Genomic DNA, 19,589 nt, shown 5'->3' on the forward strand with positions numbered 1-19,589 from the left:
TTGCTGACCATTTACCTGGTGCTGACGACCTTCACGGCTGTCCATTAAAAGGAGGCTGGTATGAGTTCTGTTAGACAATACCACCACCATTTGGTACTGCAACAAGCTTGGTGGAGTGGAATCGTGGGTCCTGTGCCAGAGGCTCCTAGGGCCTTCCCCTGTTAGTGAGCCTCCTGGCGGATTCCTTAAATGCCAGTGTGTATGAGCTCAGCCAGCAGTGTCTAGCGAATCACAAATGGAGTCTACATCACAAGGTGGTGCAGGGCATCTTCTGACAGTGTTGAGAACCATGGCTAGATCTTTTTGCCTCAGTCACTAACATGCATATATTTTGGTCATTTTAGTTTGCCCAAAGACATTCACTAGTAGGTGTACTGCAGCTGGAATTGAACACTGGAGTCCTATACACATTCAAGCCCTGCCTCTCCTGTCCCGAGTTCTGAAAAACATTAGGAATGACCAGACCCAAGCCATCCTAGTGGCTCTTGATTGGGCAAGGAAAGTGTGGAGCCCAGAACATCTGGGTATGATCATCTACCGTCTGACCACACTCCCATTTCAAGAGGATCTTCTATCAGAGCAGCAGGCCACGGTCCTTCACCCAAACCTCCTCAATCTATACCTCTATGTGTGGAGAATGAGTGGGTTCAGTAAAATTGTTCTTGATCTACTGCTAGAAGTGGTGAATGTAATTTTCTCAGCTTACCTCCCTTTCACAAAGTCCATTTATGTCAGGCACTGGGACAAATGTATGGTCTGGTGTGGAATTGGCAAGACCAGCTCCTTTACAGGCCATACTGCCCACGGTTTTACTGGTTGAGTACTTCAGTCTGCGCTGGATGTCATTACCTTCGCTTTAATCATGTTTCATAGTACTGCTGAGGTAGGTCAACTCTTCATGCATGGCTAGGTCTTCTCCAGCCATCTCAACTGGTGAAGGGCTTGAGATGCTGGGTTGCACGACATCTGTTTTCTTCATGTATATGGCCCAATTGTTGTGCATACATGTTGAGGCCAGTCATCATTTCCTGCATAAGGTGGTATCTGTGTGTGAGAGAGCAAGGCTAGTTCTGCTGCATAGTCATGGTCCTCTAGTGTACAGAAAAAGGTTAATCTGATGCCTCTGGCTTTGTCTTCCTTTGTGCATCGCATTGCTCAGTCTTTGACTAGGTTGAAGAGCAGCGCTAACATCACGCATCTCTGTCTCACACCAATCTCGACGTCTTGACACTATACCGTTTAATAAGACACCTGGAAGGAAAGAAAACAAAAGTTCAGTGTAGGACAGTGTAACGTTTTTGAAAATAAAGTTCAATGTAGGACAATACCTTTTTTGCTGAAGGGTTTCTACATTTACTTCATTTATTTTCACACACTGGGGACAATGTATTGGTAGATGCTTTCATCGGGGATGGGCCTGTAAGGCTGAGCTTGTCTGGTGCTCTGATTAGGTATCTGAACACCACTGACATTGTGAAAGTTTTATTTTATCTGCACCGAAAGAAAAACGAAATACCTTACTTCATTTTCTTAGTTTAAGGAAGATAATATCCTTCAGATGTATTAAGCACTCTGAATTATGGGAAATAATTCATAGTTGGATTTCTTTTTTGTGGATACAAGATTTGAAACCTCTGGCAAAGCATTCAATAAGGTGTGTGTGTGTGTGTGTGTGTGTGTGTGTGTGTGTGTGTGTGTGTGTGTGTGTGTGTGTGTGCATCCGTCCTGTGTTATTAATACCACTGGAAGGAATTAAGAGTCTGTCTCGTCACATTTAACCCTCCTCTATTATAACAATTTCATTTTTACCTTATACGTTTTCCCCATTATGAGGCCATTCTCCCCTCTATGTAACTTTTTTCTAATATAACACATCTGCAGCTTGAAGGTCCCTATTATGATTAAATGTATTAGTCCTACAAACGCCCCAATGCCGTATTAGTCATCAAAGTATTTTTAGTATACACCAGACACCTCTTCGCACTTAAATCTCACAGATGAATGTATTTTATAGTGTGCAGTATCACTGACTGCTGTGCCGTAGGTATCACTTGTGTGTAGTATTTTCTGTCACATTAGTTGTGTATTTTGGTTGGATGTTGAATTCTCAAGATAACAATGTATCTACAGTCTTCATAAAGCCCCGTGTATAATTCTGCTGAAGGGCGAGACGTATGTTTATTCTTCACTATCAAACAATGAAACCCATGAACAATCATGAAAAAGAACGAATAAAACGGTCTGTCACGGCAGTTGTTAGTGTTTTTATAAATTAAACAATTAGCAGAACCTAAGAAATATCTAACAAATAATGGCTGACTGTATAAACTGTATTCTTCCAATATATGTGAAATATTCGGCACTTTTTCACGATTAAGAAATCCTTTCCAATTGGTGAGGCACTAGTCGATGAACCCGGGCTCAGTTTGGTACTAAGGGCCAGTTAAACGGTTAATCTGATTTGTACGTGGCTGGGGTAACGGCAGATACCACGTACCACTGGTTACCGGGACCGCTCTCCAGTGGGTGCTGCTGGGGTAGGTTTCAGGCATTTGTCCTTACTAGGCACGTGTGGTGCTCAGAATGAGGTACCTTATGATGGTTTCTCAGTTGTCTGTTACATTGTTCGTTTCCGTTGCTAAGAAATGTAATGTCGCCTTGATGAATTTCCAGCAAGTATGACAGTTCGAACTGTTGCAGTAATGATTCCACATTCTTGTAATAGGTCGCCAGAGACTAAGGAACAGGAGATCGAGTTTGATTTATCTCTCCTCGAAGAAATTGAAAATCTGCAAGCGAACGAGATCATGTGGAATAATTTAACTGCTGATAGTTTGCAAGCAATGTAAGTACTTCATGTTCAAAGCTCTGTCCCCTTATGACCGTCTGAGGACTGCAAGTTCTTTATGCCATTTTGCGAACTGTGCTAAACTTCTTTATAGCCGGATTTAAAGTTTCCCTTGGGTGTTAAAATGTAGCATATAAAAATGACACTTTACAGTTGTATAAATTGCCTCAAGGCTTCATGTTCGTACCCGCTCAAGTTTACAAGCTAAATTCACTTTCTTTCCTCGCGTGCTGTAACAGCACAGCAGGAATATAATGTAATGACTGGGCGGTGTTTTTCCTGATTAACATCCTTCAGCAATTACCAGCCAACACTGGGGGCGTTGTGAAGTGCCTTCTCGGTTAAGATGGGACAGAGAACGCGAATAGCACAGCTATTCCAGTCTAGTTTGCGGTATCCCATTATCATGTAATCGACTGCCATCATCGGGAAACAGGTAGGCAAGCAGTAGTACTCGCTTTATGTTTCACGTTTTGTATGCTGTTTCTTAGAATATAAAATACAACGGCATTGGATCCATTTTACTTAAGTTGTTGCGGCGTGGAAGGTAGCATTAAGATAGCAGGAAAAAAAAACAGGACAACTTTTGTATTACTGTCAAGTTTTATGCAAACGCTGATTGGTAAACGGGGTTGTACAAAATCGACGATGTTAAATGTAGGCCGATGACTTGCAGGGTGAAGAATACTGTGGCACTCGTTTCAAGTAGGCTGAGGTATTTGCAGTAACACAATCAACTTTATCATCAGGTTTCTTGACATATTTTTTTATTACGATGTTAATACTTGCCATACATTTTCCTGAAAATGTAGACTATTTAATGTTAACAGTGTTTTTATGAAACGTCCAAAACTGCCAACTAGTACCCATGGACGTCATTTAGGAGTCACCAGCTTGCCCATGACGACTCCTGCACTGCATTTGCGTCCCCTGGACTCAGGTGGCAAAATCGGTGCCAGAAACATAGGGGCACCACGTCATGTGGACATCGGTTGGGGCTCCAATCTCTTTGTTTTTTTGTCATTTTATTGTTACTCTAATAGTGAATAACACTATATTATTCACTATTGGTGTAATAAGACAAAATTTATGTGGGAAAGAGTATGTGTGATTGTGTAAGCATCTGTGGGTGAGTGAATGTATAGGTCAAATGGGGTGTGATATCACTTCTATTACCTCTAGCCTTTCGGTGAATTGACGTTCATGCTGGTCTCCAGATTGGATCCTTTGTGTTCATCATCGCTATGGGAAATAGATGAGATTCCTAAGGCAAGGTGTTTGGAGTGTGGAAAGGTCGGCGTAGAATCACGTTAGCAGAGTATTTTGTCAGTTTAAAAGGCAAAAAAAAATCTGTTGCATTGTTTGGTGCCTCTTAGATTCAGTTTTTGAAGTACGTTGCCATAGTTTCCTCTGTATGTCCTTTACGAATGATACTTTGAGTTTTTAATAGATCTTTGTAAGGAGTGTGACCCCGTTTTATATTGTGTAGTTTATTTTCCTTGCATTTAGTTCATCTGAGGACTGTGATTAGTATATATTAGTATTCTTTGCTATTATTTTCTGATGGCTACTTCATGCAGATTCCTAACCTTTTGAATATTCCAAACACCAGTCTGGATCGGAAAACTTTTTAAAAGCTCTCTCACAACTGGTAAGGTGCTCCGGCTCCACTTCAGCGCCATGCGTGTGTTCCAGAGCTCTTCAACTCTCCTTGGGAGTGTGATTCTTATGGACAAATGTTCTTTTCTTTTCTAAATATATTTAGGTACAGTTTTTTCTCTCAGTGTCCTAGCCGAAGCGATTGGTCTCAAGCCATGTCATGACTGCAAAACCATATCACAACTGCAAAGGTCAGATGTCTATATTAGACCCTCATACCGTCTCTGGTGCCTTGGATCTGACCACAACATCAACCCCCTCTAGTGGTGAACATTATTTTATTTTCTAGAAGATACTCTACCAAAACAGTTTTTTTTCTGTATGATGAGCCAAATTTGTTAAATGGTGTGCATATGAATCCATAGATCCTCTTCATGCTCACTTGCCTGGCATTCTTCAAATTGCCCTCGTGCTGGCCTAGCAGGGAAGCTCTATTGCTACTGTTTATTTTTAGCCTTATCAGCTTTTCTTTATCAACTCGGTCAGTTGTTCTAAGATTTGTGAAAGGGGTAACTAACAAGGACCTTCCTACTCTTGTTATTCTACAATGGGATCTCGGTTTGGTTCATACTTTCCTAATGGGGTCCCAATCTGAACCTTTGCATGATTCCTTATTACATTTACTTAAATTTAAGATACATTTCTACACCTCTGTCACGCCAGCATGGCTGGTACGTGAATTTCAAGCATTAAGCGTGAAACTTCACTTCATGCCTTTTCTTTCTGACAAGCTGGTATTACGAACCTGGGCTACCTTTCTGCCTAAAGTTTCCCCTTTTCACTTAGGTCAGTCTATTTCCCTTTCCACATTTTATCCCACCCCACATCGAACTAAAGAGGAGGAAATACTTTTTTGTCTTGATCCCAAGAGAGATGTCAGCTTCTACATGAACAGGACACTTGAGTTCAGACTGGATGCTCAATTCTCCGTGAGATATGTGGAAAAGATGAAAGGCAAGGCAGACCAGAAAAGTACATTGGCAAGATCGACAACCCAGTTCTACACCATGCCACCAGAGGAACTTCCATAATGTATTCATTCTCATTTTACCGGAGCTGAGTCTTCTATTTTAGCACTTGTGAGAGGAGTGCCTGTGACAGATATCCCTTCACAGCGGTACTGTTTGGATTCTGAAGTAAGAAGGGATGGTCACTTTGCATACTCAGTTCTTCAGGATTGTTTCATATAACCAGCCATGCACCCACCTCTGAGTATGGGGCTGCTTGAGGAATCTATTCAAAAGGTGGAGAATCTATTTGTTGAAGTAGTCCTCAGATGAACAAGTTACTGACCATTGGTAAATCTTTTTCTGGTCGATACTGTATCTACTAGCAGATTCCTCGTCAACCAGACCACCTACCTGTTGCATGGTTGCCTATTCTATTAGTCCTGTTGATCTTTTCTCTTTAAATAATGGAAAACGTCACCTATCTTATTGATGTTTGTACTATCTGTTTGCCTTAAAGGCATGCTAAATAATGGATGGTAATTAACATCAGCAGGCCAACATGAGTGCTTTATGGCTCAAGTGATATCACAAGGTACCAGGTGTGGCACCAGTGTGGGAGGGCTATTGAAAAGTTTCTGGAACCAGAGTGGAGACTGAGATATTCAAGGGTTAGGAATCTGCAGGTAGATACAACATCCATGAGAAAAAGTGTTACCGAAGATAAGTAACTTTCTCTTTAGGAATTTTGTTTGTAGCAGGTTCATTTCTTTCTCTATATAAAGTTTATTATATTGTCACTCATGATCTTAACATTACAATTCGTTTTCACTAAGAAACTAGAATCGCATCAGTTGTGTTTAAAATTGTTTTTGTCTGTGACCATTATGTTTTTGAGAATAACCAGGCAGTCTGACAAATCTATTTCGATAGGGTTTGACGTCTTCAATGTGTTTTCATGGCAAGTCATTAGCTGTAGTATGTTTGCTTTGGAGGGTTTTAGTTGGTTGCTTATCGAATTATTCTGTATGATTTACCTTATTTATTTATTTTAGCATTTTTTTTAATGATATATACTTTGCATTTTTCTTAATGCAAATTAGATATTGGTGCTTTTTGTAGTTTAGTTTTATCTTAGGCTGATTCATGAGTGTTTAATTGAAGTTGGGATTTGGTCATGGATTTATTATATATATTAGGTGTAACAAAAAATACATATATTCTTTTGTTTCACTTGAGGGTTGTCTGACATTAGTCGTTTCACACGAGTATAAAACAAAATCTTCATTTTTTCCTGCTGTGCCAAATGTCGCTATATATCACAACTATTCCTTTCTTTGTGCTTCTTTGGGTCTTATTCTTTAGGGCAGAACAATTCATTCTTCAGATGTACTCATTAGTCGGAAATGGTGGGAGACAATCAGGTTTCAGCTTTAAACAGGACATTTACTTTGTGGCCAATTCTGTAGGTGGCTATTCCTGAGAGGTATTTTTATTTTTGTGACCTCCATATAGTGCCTGTCAAAAATTGGGTCTCTAGTTAGCAGAGGTATGCACCCTGTCCAAGTAGGGACCACAATCCTGGTCAAGGTAAGTCAGGTACATACCATAAATTAACCTGCGCTCACCCTCTTGTAGCTTGGCACAGAGCAGCAAGACTTAACTTTGGAGGCAATGTGTAAAATATTTGTGCAACGCTTAATAAAGTAACACAGTGAAAACACCACAAAAAGACACCTCATCAGTTCAGAAAAATAGAGAGTGGTTTTTATAACTAAAACAAAACCAAAATAGCAAAAATCCAATAAGTAGACACTAAGATATATAGTTTTAAAGATTTAGGTGAAAATAGTGCATAAAAGCGCAAAGCACCAACTGGTTATCTGGTCAATCCAGACTGGGACAAAATCAAGAGGTCAGACCGACCGCAATAGAGCGTGGGCCAGAGAGAGGCACCCACATAGGCCCTCTGAACACAGTAACTTAAATCCTGATGTGCGGTCTGGGTGGCATTGCTTTGTGGGGCTTTGTGGCTGTTCCGGTAGGCCACAGATGGCAGAGCACCTTAGGGCTACTTTCAAGGCTCCAGGACTGGGGTGGTACCACTTGGCTGGATAGTCTCACAGATGGCAGAGTCCAGGTACAGGTTGGTTGTAAGTCCTTTGGGTCCCTGAGACTTCAGAAAGAGGAGGCGAGTCAGTTGGCCCTTGGAGTCACTCTGTTTTCTGGGTTGTAGAGATGCAGATCCAGTCCTTCTCACTCCCAGGCAAGAGGGCAGCAGGCATAGGTCAGCACAGCAAAGCTGGAGTCTAGCAAAGTATCAGTCCAGCAGAGCGGCAGATATTTCAGTAGCACAGCAGTCCTCCTTCCTGGCAGAGTATCCACAGGTCCAGAAGTGTAATTAAGTGATGGTGTCCAAGATCCAGTATTTATACTTTAGTGCCCTCATTCTGGAAGGTGGGAGAAGCTTCTTGAGGCATGCGTTTGAAGTGCACCGATCCCCTGCCTCCCTGCCCTAGCTTCAAGGTAGCTGGGGTGACAGTGCAGGGCTGTTAAGCCCTATTGTGTGTAGACCGGACAAGCCTATTCAGGTGTAAGTGAGAAAGTGCTAATCTCTGCCCCACCATTAAGCCAGTTAATGGCCCATTAAGGTCAATCAAGTCACAGCTAATCTCCTGTTGTGTGTGGCTTTCTAGAGGGAAGACAGAAGGCCCAGCTTTCACCCACTCCAGACGTTTATTGGAGGCAGGCTGCACGCACCTAAGAGCAGAAAAATGGCAACTTTCCAAAAGTTGAATTTTAAAAATTGTAATGATAAATTCAATTTTACCATTAAAGAGGATTTATCAGTACAATTCCATAGGTACTAAACATGACAGTTCTACCTCCTCCCAATCAGGGATTACACTTAATAAATATTTTAAGGAAGCCCCAGTGATATCCTATGATAGGGGTAGGCCTCACAGTAGTGAAAACATGAATTTGGGAGATTTTCACTACCAAGACATATAAAACTAAAAAGTAAATGCCCTGCCTTTTACTTACACGACACCCTCGCCTATGGGCTACCTAGGGCCTACCTTAGGGGTGTCTTATGTGTAATAAAAAGGGAGTTTGAGGCTTGGCAAGGGATTTAAATGCCAAGTCGACATGGCAGTGAAGCTGTACATACAAGCTCTGCCGTGGCAGGTCTGGTTAAAGGGCTACTTTAGTGTTGCAGGTCCAGTAGTAGCATTTAATTTACAGGCCCTGGGCACTTCAGTGCACTTTACTAGGGACTTATAAGTAAATTAAATATGCCAATTGTGGATACACCAATGTTACCATGTTTTAGAGTACAGATCGCCTGCACTTCAGCAGTGGTAAAGTGCACAGAATCCTAAAGCCAGCAAAAAAGTAAGTCAGAAAACCAGGAGGTCACAAGGCAAACGTCAGGGGAAACTGTGCCAAGTATGCCAGGTCTAGAAGTGCCCGTGCCATGTTTCCTATTTTTTTGCTGTTTTTAGTGCATTCATAGGACCTTTGATTGGGATTTAGATGTATTTTGCTCTGCATATTTGTCAGGAGGTTTAGGGGACTTAATTTGTAGAGGAAAGCAAATAGGTTCTTAAATGAATAATAGTGGTAATTGCAAGACTCCTCTGAGAGGTTTGATGGGGGTAGGTGGGTCTTATTTTTAAAGCAATTAGGGGTCACAGCTGTTCAAGCAGGACCCAGTACACTACAAGTGCAATGTTTTAAACGTGATACTGCTAACGTTTTTAGTTAGAGTGTCTGTTCTGTGTCTCTTTCCTTCCACTGAAATGTATAAGTAAGAGCCCTAAGAGAGCTACTGTCCATGATTTTGACAGTTGACCACGTGTCAACTGTCAAAATTGCAAACAGCCCCTTTATCCAGGGGCTCCAAAATCTAAATTTCAGTGAGTAAAAAACAGACTCTTAAGAAAGAAAATTAGGACAACTTTTTGTGATTAGCAAGTAATTATGTGAAGATTTGTCCTGAAGATTTATTCTGCTTCAAAAATGTTTTGACCAAAACATGTATGTGTATATTTAAAGGATGGCTGGATTGCCGCTCATGCAGATATGTACTTCTTATATGTTTTCAACATACAGAGTCTAAACAAGTCAGTCAAAATATTTATTTCAGGTTGAAAACAGCAGCAGAAGAATTGACTCAGACGCAGCAAACCCTTCTGACCAAAGAAGAGCTAATGACAGAGCTGGAAAAGAAAATTGAAGAAGCCTCTAAAACCTGTGAAAAGAAGTCTGAGTAAGCATATTTGTTAAATTACAAGAGACACAATTAATGTAGCTGGTGTAGGATAGTGATCTCATGCTGGAGCAATCCCTGCATGATGTTGGCAAATTCATATATGATAATGGTAGAGTGGTTAAGAAACGGCTGTGTGCAAAGTTGTGCATCCACAATAAATATATATATACCCTTCCCCAAGCTGTTCCTTAAAGTGGGGTCCCGTCACAACCAGCCACAGTCTCTACTCTGCCTCCCTGCACATCATACGTATGTCTGGAGGACTGCAGCAGCCCAAAAGAACGTGGGATTTCCTGCTGGAAGGGCAAGATGATTGAACTTTTCCTGAGGCAGAATGAGCAAAGGTGGTTTTGCCCTCGAGGATGTGAAGTGCTCTAATTTCAAGGGTGACCTTTAAATTTCACCTTTCCATAGTAAGAATCCCTACACAACTGCTCCTTCAGTTTCCAAACCCCGGCATAGGAAACAAAAGAGGCTTGGCATTAGTTTCCCGTATAGTAAATATATTGGGTGTTAAGATAGACATTTTTATGCTTATATTCTCGTAGCTAGCATTTGAGAGCCTTATAAAAGGAAAATTAAATGTGAGACATTGTGGACGTCAAAAGAAAAAGATGTATTGGATCTAAATAGAGGGGTATTTATGCTGAAATATGTAACCAACTTCACTTTGCTGGTGGCATTGCCTTTCCCCATACCAAGATGAAGTAGAACAGCCTTAAAGCCACCTCAACTAATCTATGCTCCATTGTTCTAGAAGTCTAAACCTAGTGAACCTCTGTGAATCTGTTGGTGATAAAGGGAGATGGGTGGACTAGTATTTAAAAGCAGTTTTCGTACAATCATGTCAAACAGCAGAGATGATTGTAATCAGATGAATTGTTTGTTCCTGAATCATTGTGCATTCTATTTTTTCAGTTTCTGTACTAAAAGGGTTGTAGAGCTTCCTTTTGTAATAAAATTCATTTTCATCAAAAGATTGTTTACATTTTGATTTTTCTCACTTCAACACACGATTCTAATGGCATAATAGACATAAATAAACACCAAGGAGAAGCACATCACAACAAATCTTGAAAATCATCTTCATGTATGTTGATTGAAAACCAGTATTTTTTCTTGTATTTTTTAGTGTTGTGCTTTTGCTAAGCCAGAAGCAGGTTTTGGAGGAACTCCGTCAGACTGTTCAGCAGCTGAGATGCACTGAAGCAAAGCTGTCTGCCCAAAAAGAGCTCCTTGATCGGAAGGTGCAAGACACTGATGGGAATGAGCCTCCTCCTGTGGTGAACTATGAAGAGGATGCCAGATCTGTCACTTCGATGGTGAGTGCATTCATGAAACAGGTGTGCCACATCTGTCTTTTTCTGTCTGGTCCCACTGAAAGAGTAACTGCATGATGTATAAAGGAAAGTGCAGGCTTGGGCTAGAAAGGCAGTGGAGCGTAGACTCCTGAGATAAGTGTTTTGGGTTTCTTAGATGTGAACCTGTCTTTTCTGTTGCAGGAGGGAAAGGCCCTCTTTTGTTTTAATAATGGATAATTCATAGCATTGTAATACTTTTTTTCCCTTCACTTGCAAGGTACCATCTCTTGAGACAGAACATGTCAATAGATGTGCTTATCATACTTTAGACACTAAAGCTATGGCTGTTCTTGGTATTATGTGCCTCTTAGTGTGAAGCATAACAGCAACAAGGTGATGGATGGAATGCGTGAGTTAATCTCATCCACTGGCACTCGCTCGGCTCCATCCCAATTCATCATTTTTTACCCACCATGCCACCTCAGTTTGGACCCAACCGTAGGCAAATCAGCTTGGATCCGGCTCCACGGGGGGAACAGTCCAGCCCCAACTGCCAAACCTGTTCCTCCTTGAACTGGAATACAAGCAACCTAGTGCCCATTTCACCATTGTTATGAGTTCTTCAACAAGGTATAGCTTGCTTCCAGTGGACACATTCAACACGGGACAGACTTCCGGGCATGCCTGTCTCACTAAGGATGTCAGCTGTAACAACAGGGTAATGGATGGAATGCTTAAATTAATCTCAGCCAATGGCAATCTCTCAGTCCGCACCCCAATCCATCGTTTTTCACCCACCATCGCACCTCCGTTTGGACCCAACCAGAGGGAAATCAGCCTTGACTCTCCTCCCCATGGGAACAGTCCAGCCCAAATTTTCAAGCAACTTTGGACTGGTTCAGCCCAAAATGCCAAACCAGGTCCTCTCTGAACTGGAATACAAGCAACCTCAAACCAATTTCACCCTTACAATGGGCTCTTCAGCCAGGTATAGTTTGATCTACTGTATCTTGAACTACTGGGATAGTGATGCACATTACTAGGGAAAAAAGACCTAACTATGTGAATGCATATCCCTCTCAATGTCCCTGGCTTCACTATTGCAGTCCAGTAGGCGAGGAGAGCCAGCTTGCCTGAAAAGAAGAACTAGAACATCTTTGTGTAGAATATGTTATGTTACACCTAGCCAAACTTAAAATAACGTATAAAGAAAAAGTGCTTATTTTTTTTGATCTCTAAGCTGCTAATAAATTCAGTAAGGCAGCTCCTCAGACTATTAAAAAAAAATATATATATATATGGTTGTCTTATGAACAAGGCCAATAATGATGCCTAGAGATGGAGGTGACTAATGTTGGATACTTTTTCTGATAATCATTGAAGTGCTCGGTGACAGATGCTGCCTGGATCTCTGCTACTTATCACTAACATTATGGGCTTAATGTTTTTTGTGTTCACATGCATGAGTGCAAATGTTCTGCATAATAGAATTGGGGAGCCAAATTGGGGATTGGTGTTTAGAGGTAGAATTTTAGAGCTAACCCTTCCGAGGTGCTCTCAAAGAGGTGCTGTGACAAAACGGGGGCAAGATTAGTGTCTTACAGCAACACATTTTCACATGTAAGATACTGACATTTCTTGCACCCCTTGACATGCAAGTGTTACTGTAGAGAAATGACTTTTTCCAGTATCCCTTAGGTACTGTGTAATGACTCTACTCCCCAGTACTCTGATGTCCAGTACCCAATGCATGTTTTCTTAGCCCTAAAGGTGTGTCTCAGTGGATACAAATTGGCTAATTCCTGATTTGCAAGGTTAACTTACATGTATGTCCCTAGTAAAATGTACTTTGCATACCTATGGCCTGTAAGGTAATGTGTCTTGCTGGGCTGCCACCACGAACATAGTACTGTTTGTGCCACCACAAAAATAGCAAGTAAAGATTTGGCACTGGGCCTGTTCTGCAGCCTAGATGGCAAGTAAAAAGATATCCCAATTGGAAATCCTAATTTGAAAGTTTAACTTACCTGTATCTCCCTAGTATATGGTACTAAGAGTCTGTAGGTTAAAGTATTACTAGTGGAAGCTAGTGCACTTAGGTGTGCACCAATGCAGTAGCACGTGAAAACATGACAGTAGAAGCACTGTCATATTCGACCCACTAGAGTAACTCTTTTCACAGGCCCAAACATCCCTATTTATCACCTATAAGTGATGCCTAAAATCTACATTAAGTGTCCAAAGGGTAGGGTGAATGGTAGTGAAAAATATCCAAAGTCGATTTTCCTTGATGGAAATCTGGTAGCCCCATTAGATCACATTGGGTGACTTTAATAATTCTAATAAAGTGTAACATTAGAATGGAGCTAGGCAGAAGTGTGTTTCCGTGTGTAATATTAATAGCTACATTAAATCCAACGTATTGCCAAAGTCAGATCTAACACAAGTATTTTAGAAAAGAAGACTTCAAAGCTTTACTTTTGAAGTTTCCTAAAAGAACAGTCGTAGCCTTTTCTGATTGGCTTAGCAACTTAAAGCTGCTATGCCTGCCCTCTGGTTAGTTGTCAAGTGTTTTCAGGAAATGAGAACAAAAGAGCCATCTGCTGGGGGTAGCTTTCCTCTCTTGTGGTAGGATGGCTATGGAGGTGGCCAGTGCGCTAGATACACTTTAAAGGCAGGTTGTCTCTGCAGGAACAGGTGTCACTGAGCCTGTTCCAGTGCCTGATCTTTTTCCTTTGTTAGCCAGGCTGCAAATTAATTAGATAAGGAGTTATTCTGGATGGGGAGTTTAGTCACTAGTCAGCCACACCTCTTACTTGGGCTAGGGAGCTCCACACAGGGGAAAGAAGGGTCTGGCTGTGTTGGTAGTGGGCAGAATAGTGCATTCTGGGTTCATTTGTTGTTAGGCTTCCCAAGAAGCAGTGACTAGGTGGATGGGATTGCCGAGGGGAGCAGTAGCCCTATAGGCTAGTGAATCCTCCCCTCACAACATGCTTGTGAAAATGTTAAAATTGTCAACTCTTCCTAGAACTCCGTTCACTGCAGATGTGAAACACACAAGAAGGACTACTCCTGCTGATTCACTATGCTACACATAGAGAAGGCAGCACCAAGAAGGACGGCACCACAGGATTTCACAGAGGGGACTGGGCCTGTTGTTGAGTACATGGAGAGAGCCCCCAGGGATGAACTAACTCCCATTCACCAAAATACTTCAGAGTGACTCCAAGGACTATTACTCTATCACCCTGTTAAACCACAGGACCACAAAAGGCTTAAGGACACTGCCTTTCAAGTTCAGTTGGTACCCGACAAAAGACTTGCTATGCCATTGCTGTTGCATGCTGAGATTGAGTCCTGACCCTCCACAGGGTATCCACCAAGCTCTGCGCCCATAGTTGGCATTAGAGTGTACCTGGTCCCTTGCCCATTTGAGGGGAACCAATAAAGAAAAACCTGCATTTGGAGGCCAGTCACAAAAGGACTTGCCTGGACTCCCCTCATGCATGGTGGGAGACTAAGGGGGCCAGGGTTGGCGGGAGCACCGCCAACAGGCTGGCGGTGCCCCGCAGGGCATTCTGACCGCGGCGGTTTGGCCGCGGTCAGAAGTGGAAAACCGGCGGTCTCCCACCGGTTTTCCGCTGCCCAAAAGAATCCTCCATGGGGATTCTGACACCCCATACCGCCATCCTGTTCCTGGCGGCTCTGCCGCCAGGAACAGGATGGCGGTATGGGGTGTCGTGGGGCCCCTGGGGGCCCCACAAAGAATTTCAGTGTCTGCTCAGCAGACACTGAAATTCGCGACGGGTGCAACTGCACCCGTCGCACCTTCCCACTCCGCCGGCTCCATTCGGAGCCGGCGTCCTCGTGGGAAGGTTGTTTTCCACTGGGCTGGCGGGCAGCCTTTTGGCGGTCGCCCGCCAGCCCAGTGGAAAACCCAGAATCACCGCAGCGGTCTGACGACCGCGGTGCGGTGTTCTGGCGGGGGTACTTTGGCGGGCGGCCTAAGGTAAGAATCACCCCCCAAGTCTGCAACCCAAGCTGTGCTTTCAAACTGCTGGCATCATGGATGGTCCCACGGAAGACTGTACCCAAGAGGACGCATAAGGAGAGCCTAGAACTAAAAAAAAAAAAAAAAAAAAACAGAGGCTACGACCGAGGATTTCCACAGGAGCAAGCTGACCCCAATGAAGCCGGTCTCAGCAGATATGCACGTTACCCTTGGTGAGAAGTTGCCGGGTTTGTAGGTAGCCTCAAATGCTCCCATTGGAGTCAGATTTTTCTAGACTCATTGTTGACCACTGCAGTGAACGTCAGCGATTTAGTACCTATTTTTTAAATCTACAATTCATACCTCCTGTTTCCACATTATAGATTTTTGCCATTTTGGTGTCTAAAGATAAAAATATAAGCTATTTCTATAAATTGTAGTGGGATTTTTATTGTGTCATGTTTTTTAATTATTGACTGCTTTGGTATTTTTAAATGCTTCTCACATGTTTTTCCCAAGTTAAGCCAGACTGCTCTGTGCTACGCTATCGGGGAGGAGCTAAAGTTTAATTTATTGAGACCTGACTAGACCTTTTAGTAAATTGTTGTATTGTTACTTGATGAGGCCTCACAACCCATTCAGCTAATAACCCATTTTCTTACAGTTACCCAAACCAGGGATTCCCAAAATAATTTTAAGACTGTGGATCCCAGAATGACCGTATGTCAGAACCTTGTCAAAACTCACCTATAAAATATCACCTTAACTGACTACTCGGATGCATTCCTTTGATATTTAGGAGGTCTTTCAGTAAGAGGCACTGTATCTGAGAGCTCTGTACAGTTCGATATGAAACAGTCACAAGTGATACCTTTGAATCCGTTGTAGTACCCTGCCAGCTGCTGTAAAAGAATGATGTGAGGGACTGGAAACATTACCCTGGACGTTGATTCACCAAAATGCCATGGATAGTAAAAGTGACATCACAGGAAGTGACATCCTTTGACCCTGAATGTCCCCAGAAAGTGGTAGAACGACCTGAACACATTACAAGAATTGTCATCGCTAAGTACCATAACAGCATGATTATTATAACACAACACCGACAAATGTCCATTTTAGAAACCACCTACATTAGGGTGTTGACATTGTTTTCAGCATGTGCTGTGGGTGCCCTCACATGTCAAAGATTACCTCCTTTGTGTCAGGGCCAGCAGCTTATCATGCAGGCCTCTCATATGCCAAGGATGCCCCCTTATCCCAAAAAGTATCTACAACATACCAGTGTCAGAAATTTGCATTGAATTCCATTACTATATCTTATGTCAAGGTTACCTCTAGTATGATAGGGCCAGTATTTTATCCTGGTGCCCACCTCCTATATGTCAGTTTTCCTCTCTTATGTCAGGAATCTCCAATGAGCTAGCTCCATAGATGCCCCAATGCCAAAATGTTCCTGAAGTGTGCCAGTGACAACATTTTTCCATGGGTATCCAGTTTTCCAAGAATGAATTTTGGTATGCCACTACCAGTATTTTACTTAATGGTGTCCATTATGCCAATAATTACCTCCAGCATATCAGTGCCAGTATTTTGTCACAAGTGCCTGTAATGCTAACAAATGCCTCCAGTTTGCCAGCAGCTATATTTTTCTTGAATGTCTGACAAACCAAGAATTACTGTCAGTATGCCCTGGCCAACGGCAGACACTATGTTCTTACCCATGCTCGCTTACACTCACTCACAGTCTCTTATTTTCATTTACTTGCACTCATTCACTCATTCATTATCTTGCACTCGCTCCTACCCACTCACTAACTCACTCATACTCACTGACTCTCAATCATCCTTGCTTTCTACCTGCTACTGACTCTTACTCACTGTTACAGATTCTCATCCACTCCCTGACATGCTGACATACAGACACACTCTCTTGCACCCACACTCTCACCTACAAGCACACACACAACATATATTTACTTTTTTTTTTTCACTCTTATGTGCAACTGGAGAGCTCGTTCTAGCTCTTGGCGCTCCATTTTGTTTTAAACTAATAGGACTGTGAGAGGAAGCTGCCTTATTCTTTTAGGCACTGACTTTGCTATCTCTAAGGCCAGGGATCGCAAGGGCAGTTCTGGGGTAGCAAAGGGCAGGCCAGGGGTTACAGCTGCAACCCCTAAATGTTATCCACGAACATTACCACATCACTTCAAGACGAAACCTGCAACGTTGTTGATTAGATTTTTTTTTTTCTTTGTTTTATGCCTTCTTTTCTGTGGTCTTAGGTTTGATATTCAGTTAACTCAAGTCGGCATTTTGCATTCACAGTTTCTAAGAACCTGCCCTACAAATGTAGTTTAATGATTTGATTTTGTGGGCTATATTGAATTATTTTTATTATAGTAGCCGACCAGTACTGTTTAATATACTGTTCAGTAAAACCCTATATTTAAACTTTGTTCTTGAAACCACAAATTAGCATTACTGATTCACTATTTCCATTGATTTTAATTGAACAAGTGCTGAAGTACTTTCTATTACATTAAAATGTAGTTCAGTATAGAAAGCATAAAGGGGATTAACATCACTCCTTCAGCTTAAAAGACGATTAGCGTTTCCATACAGCAAGGAAACACAAAGTAATCCCTCACACAAAAATTTAAATGCACTGCTACTAACCAAGGGCACATCAAAGATAAATAAACAGAGCATTCTGTTAGGAAACCTAAGCAGATTATGCAAGCACTGCTGCTACCCATAATAAGACGTTTCGGCTTCCACTCCAAGCAGGAGGAAGAGGTTTTCAAGATTGGGCATGGAGAGCATTAGGACAGGATCTGCCATCAGCAGTTGTACAGGACAGGTCACTGCCCTGAACTCTTGATGTTTACCTACAAGAAGTGTCCTAGTATGCACCTGAAGTCTTGTGGTGCCTGGCCTACTACATATGAATATAGTCGCCAGCCACATTACTGGCAGAGTGCTGATAATTTAAATACACCTTTAGCTTGAATTTGAAAATTAAAATAACATGATTAGTAAAGTGGATTTAAAAAGATCTCATAAAACAGAGGTATTATTTTTTAACAAATAACAACATTATCTTTAAAACAGGCACAGAAATTCAGGTGGTGGATGCACCTTCAAAGGTATGTCCCTCCAGCAGTATTGCATAACTCTAAATGCCTATATCAAGACCCAAGTGATGGCAACACCACGTTTCAGTATTATTGCAGACTCTGTCCCAAACTACAATATGTAAGAGAAGGACATTGAGCCTGTATGAAAGAAGTATATTAATTCATTAGTATCATAACTTTACATCAGGATTTATTTTCAGTTTTTTTTTTTTTTTAAAAGGCCTGCCAGTTTCCCAAAAGTGTTTTATTTACCAATTGTTATAAATGATAGTACATTGCATAAGGACCCATATAGCATCATACAATAACTATTTACCTCCATTCTGAAAGCATTCTCTTAGTACTGAAAGGCTTGTCTCATCTCTCAATTGCTTATAAGGTTACAATATATCTAAATGTCAAGGGAGTCTTCTTAGTCATACAGACCGCATATGTGAGAGAAATGTTGATGAATAAACTGAAGTTATCCCATGGATCACCTAAATTGTGTATACTTTTATTGCTCAACTCTATCAGTGGTAAGTGTGACATACACACATGAATTTCGGGTTGTCATAATTAAACTAAAACTGACATTACTACAGGGAGATACTGAATCCTTCATTCTAAAGCATTATTCTTGCATGCTATTCACAAAGTTGTCATATGATGATTTTTTAAATTGAAACGGATGTTCTTTTATGTGGTTCAACCTTAGCTTCATGGACCTCCAAAAGGGGTGCAAGCTCAAAAAGTATTTTGCATAGTACATTTGACTTTCAATTGATTTCACTTGATGTAGTTCTAATTATACAAGATGAATACTAATCTGACCGCCTAACCTTGCATGCTGTGTAACAAAAATAAACAATATTTGAAAATAATATATAAAAATAATAAAGTATATACAAATAAAGGAGTAAAATTGAAATTTTATTTTTTAATATTTTAATGTGATATTTGAGCATTTGATTGGTGTATACTTGCTTTGTATTTCTGTGGATTATTTTGAGGTTCATATGATAGAATTTGTTTAGGTCGGGCCTTCCCAGCTTCTAATAATGGTTTATTGGGGGTCCCCAGATTCCAGTAATGATTCAGTGGAGTTCCACAGAAAGCAGAAGGTTAAGAACTGCTTGTATTGACCATTGACAGCTGATTGTTAGTTCCCTTGACTACTGTATTGATTCCCAAATCCTCCAGTTTTAGATGGATGTGATTATCCTGTATACACTTAGAATTTTAATCTAACTTGTTGGTTAATTTGATCCAATTGATGCATGTACTGTTGGAACCAACTCAAGGCAGATAATTATATTCCCATCCACTATTATTGTCGCCTTATGTCAGGTGAAAAGGCATGGTTTCCTGCATACTGTGTCTTAGGGAAGGAGATGTCTAGTAGAATTGGAGTTGTTTGATGTAATTTTGCAGGTGATTATGAGCTT

General features: G+C 41.4%; 1 protein-coding gene across 1 annotated transcript in view; it reads left to right on the forward strand.

Moving 5' to 3' along the window:
* FER (FER tyrosine kinase) overlaps positions 1 to 19,589 on the forward strand; it is a 772,263-nt gene that overhangs the window by 159,606 nt on the left and 593,068 nt on the right. The window contains exons 7-9 of the mRNA XM_069226363.1: positions 2,726 to 2,845; positions 9,605 to 9,727; positions 10,863 to 11,052. Coding sequence (XP_069082464.1) covers positions 2,726 to 2,845; positions 9,605 to 9,727; positions 10,863 to 11,052 — 433 coding nt within the window. The remainder of the gene's footprint in view (positions 1 to 2,725; positions 2,846 to 9,604; positions 9,728 to 10,862; positions 11,053 to 19,589) is intronic.

Source organism: Pleurodeles waltl, chromosome 1_1, assembly GCF_031143425.1.
Source record: "Pleurodeles waltl isolate 20211129_DDA chromosome 1_1, aPleWal1.hap1.20221129, whole genome shotgun sequence".
NCBI classification, from domain to species: domain Eukaryota; kingdom Metazoa; phylum Chordata; class Amphibia; order Caudata; family Salamandridae; genus Pleurodeles; species Pleurodeles waltl.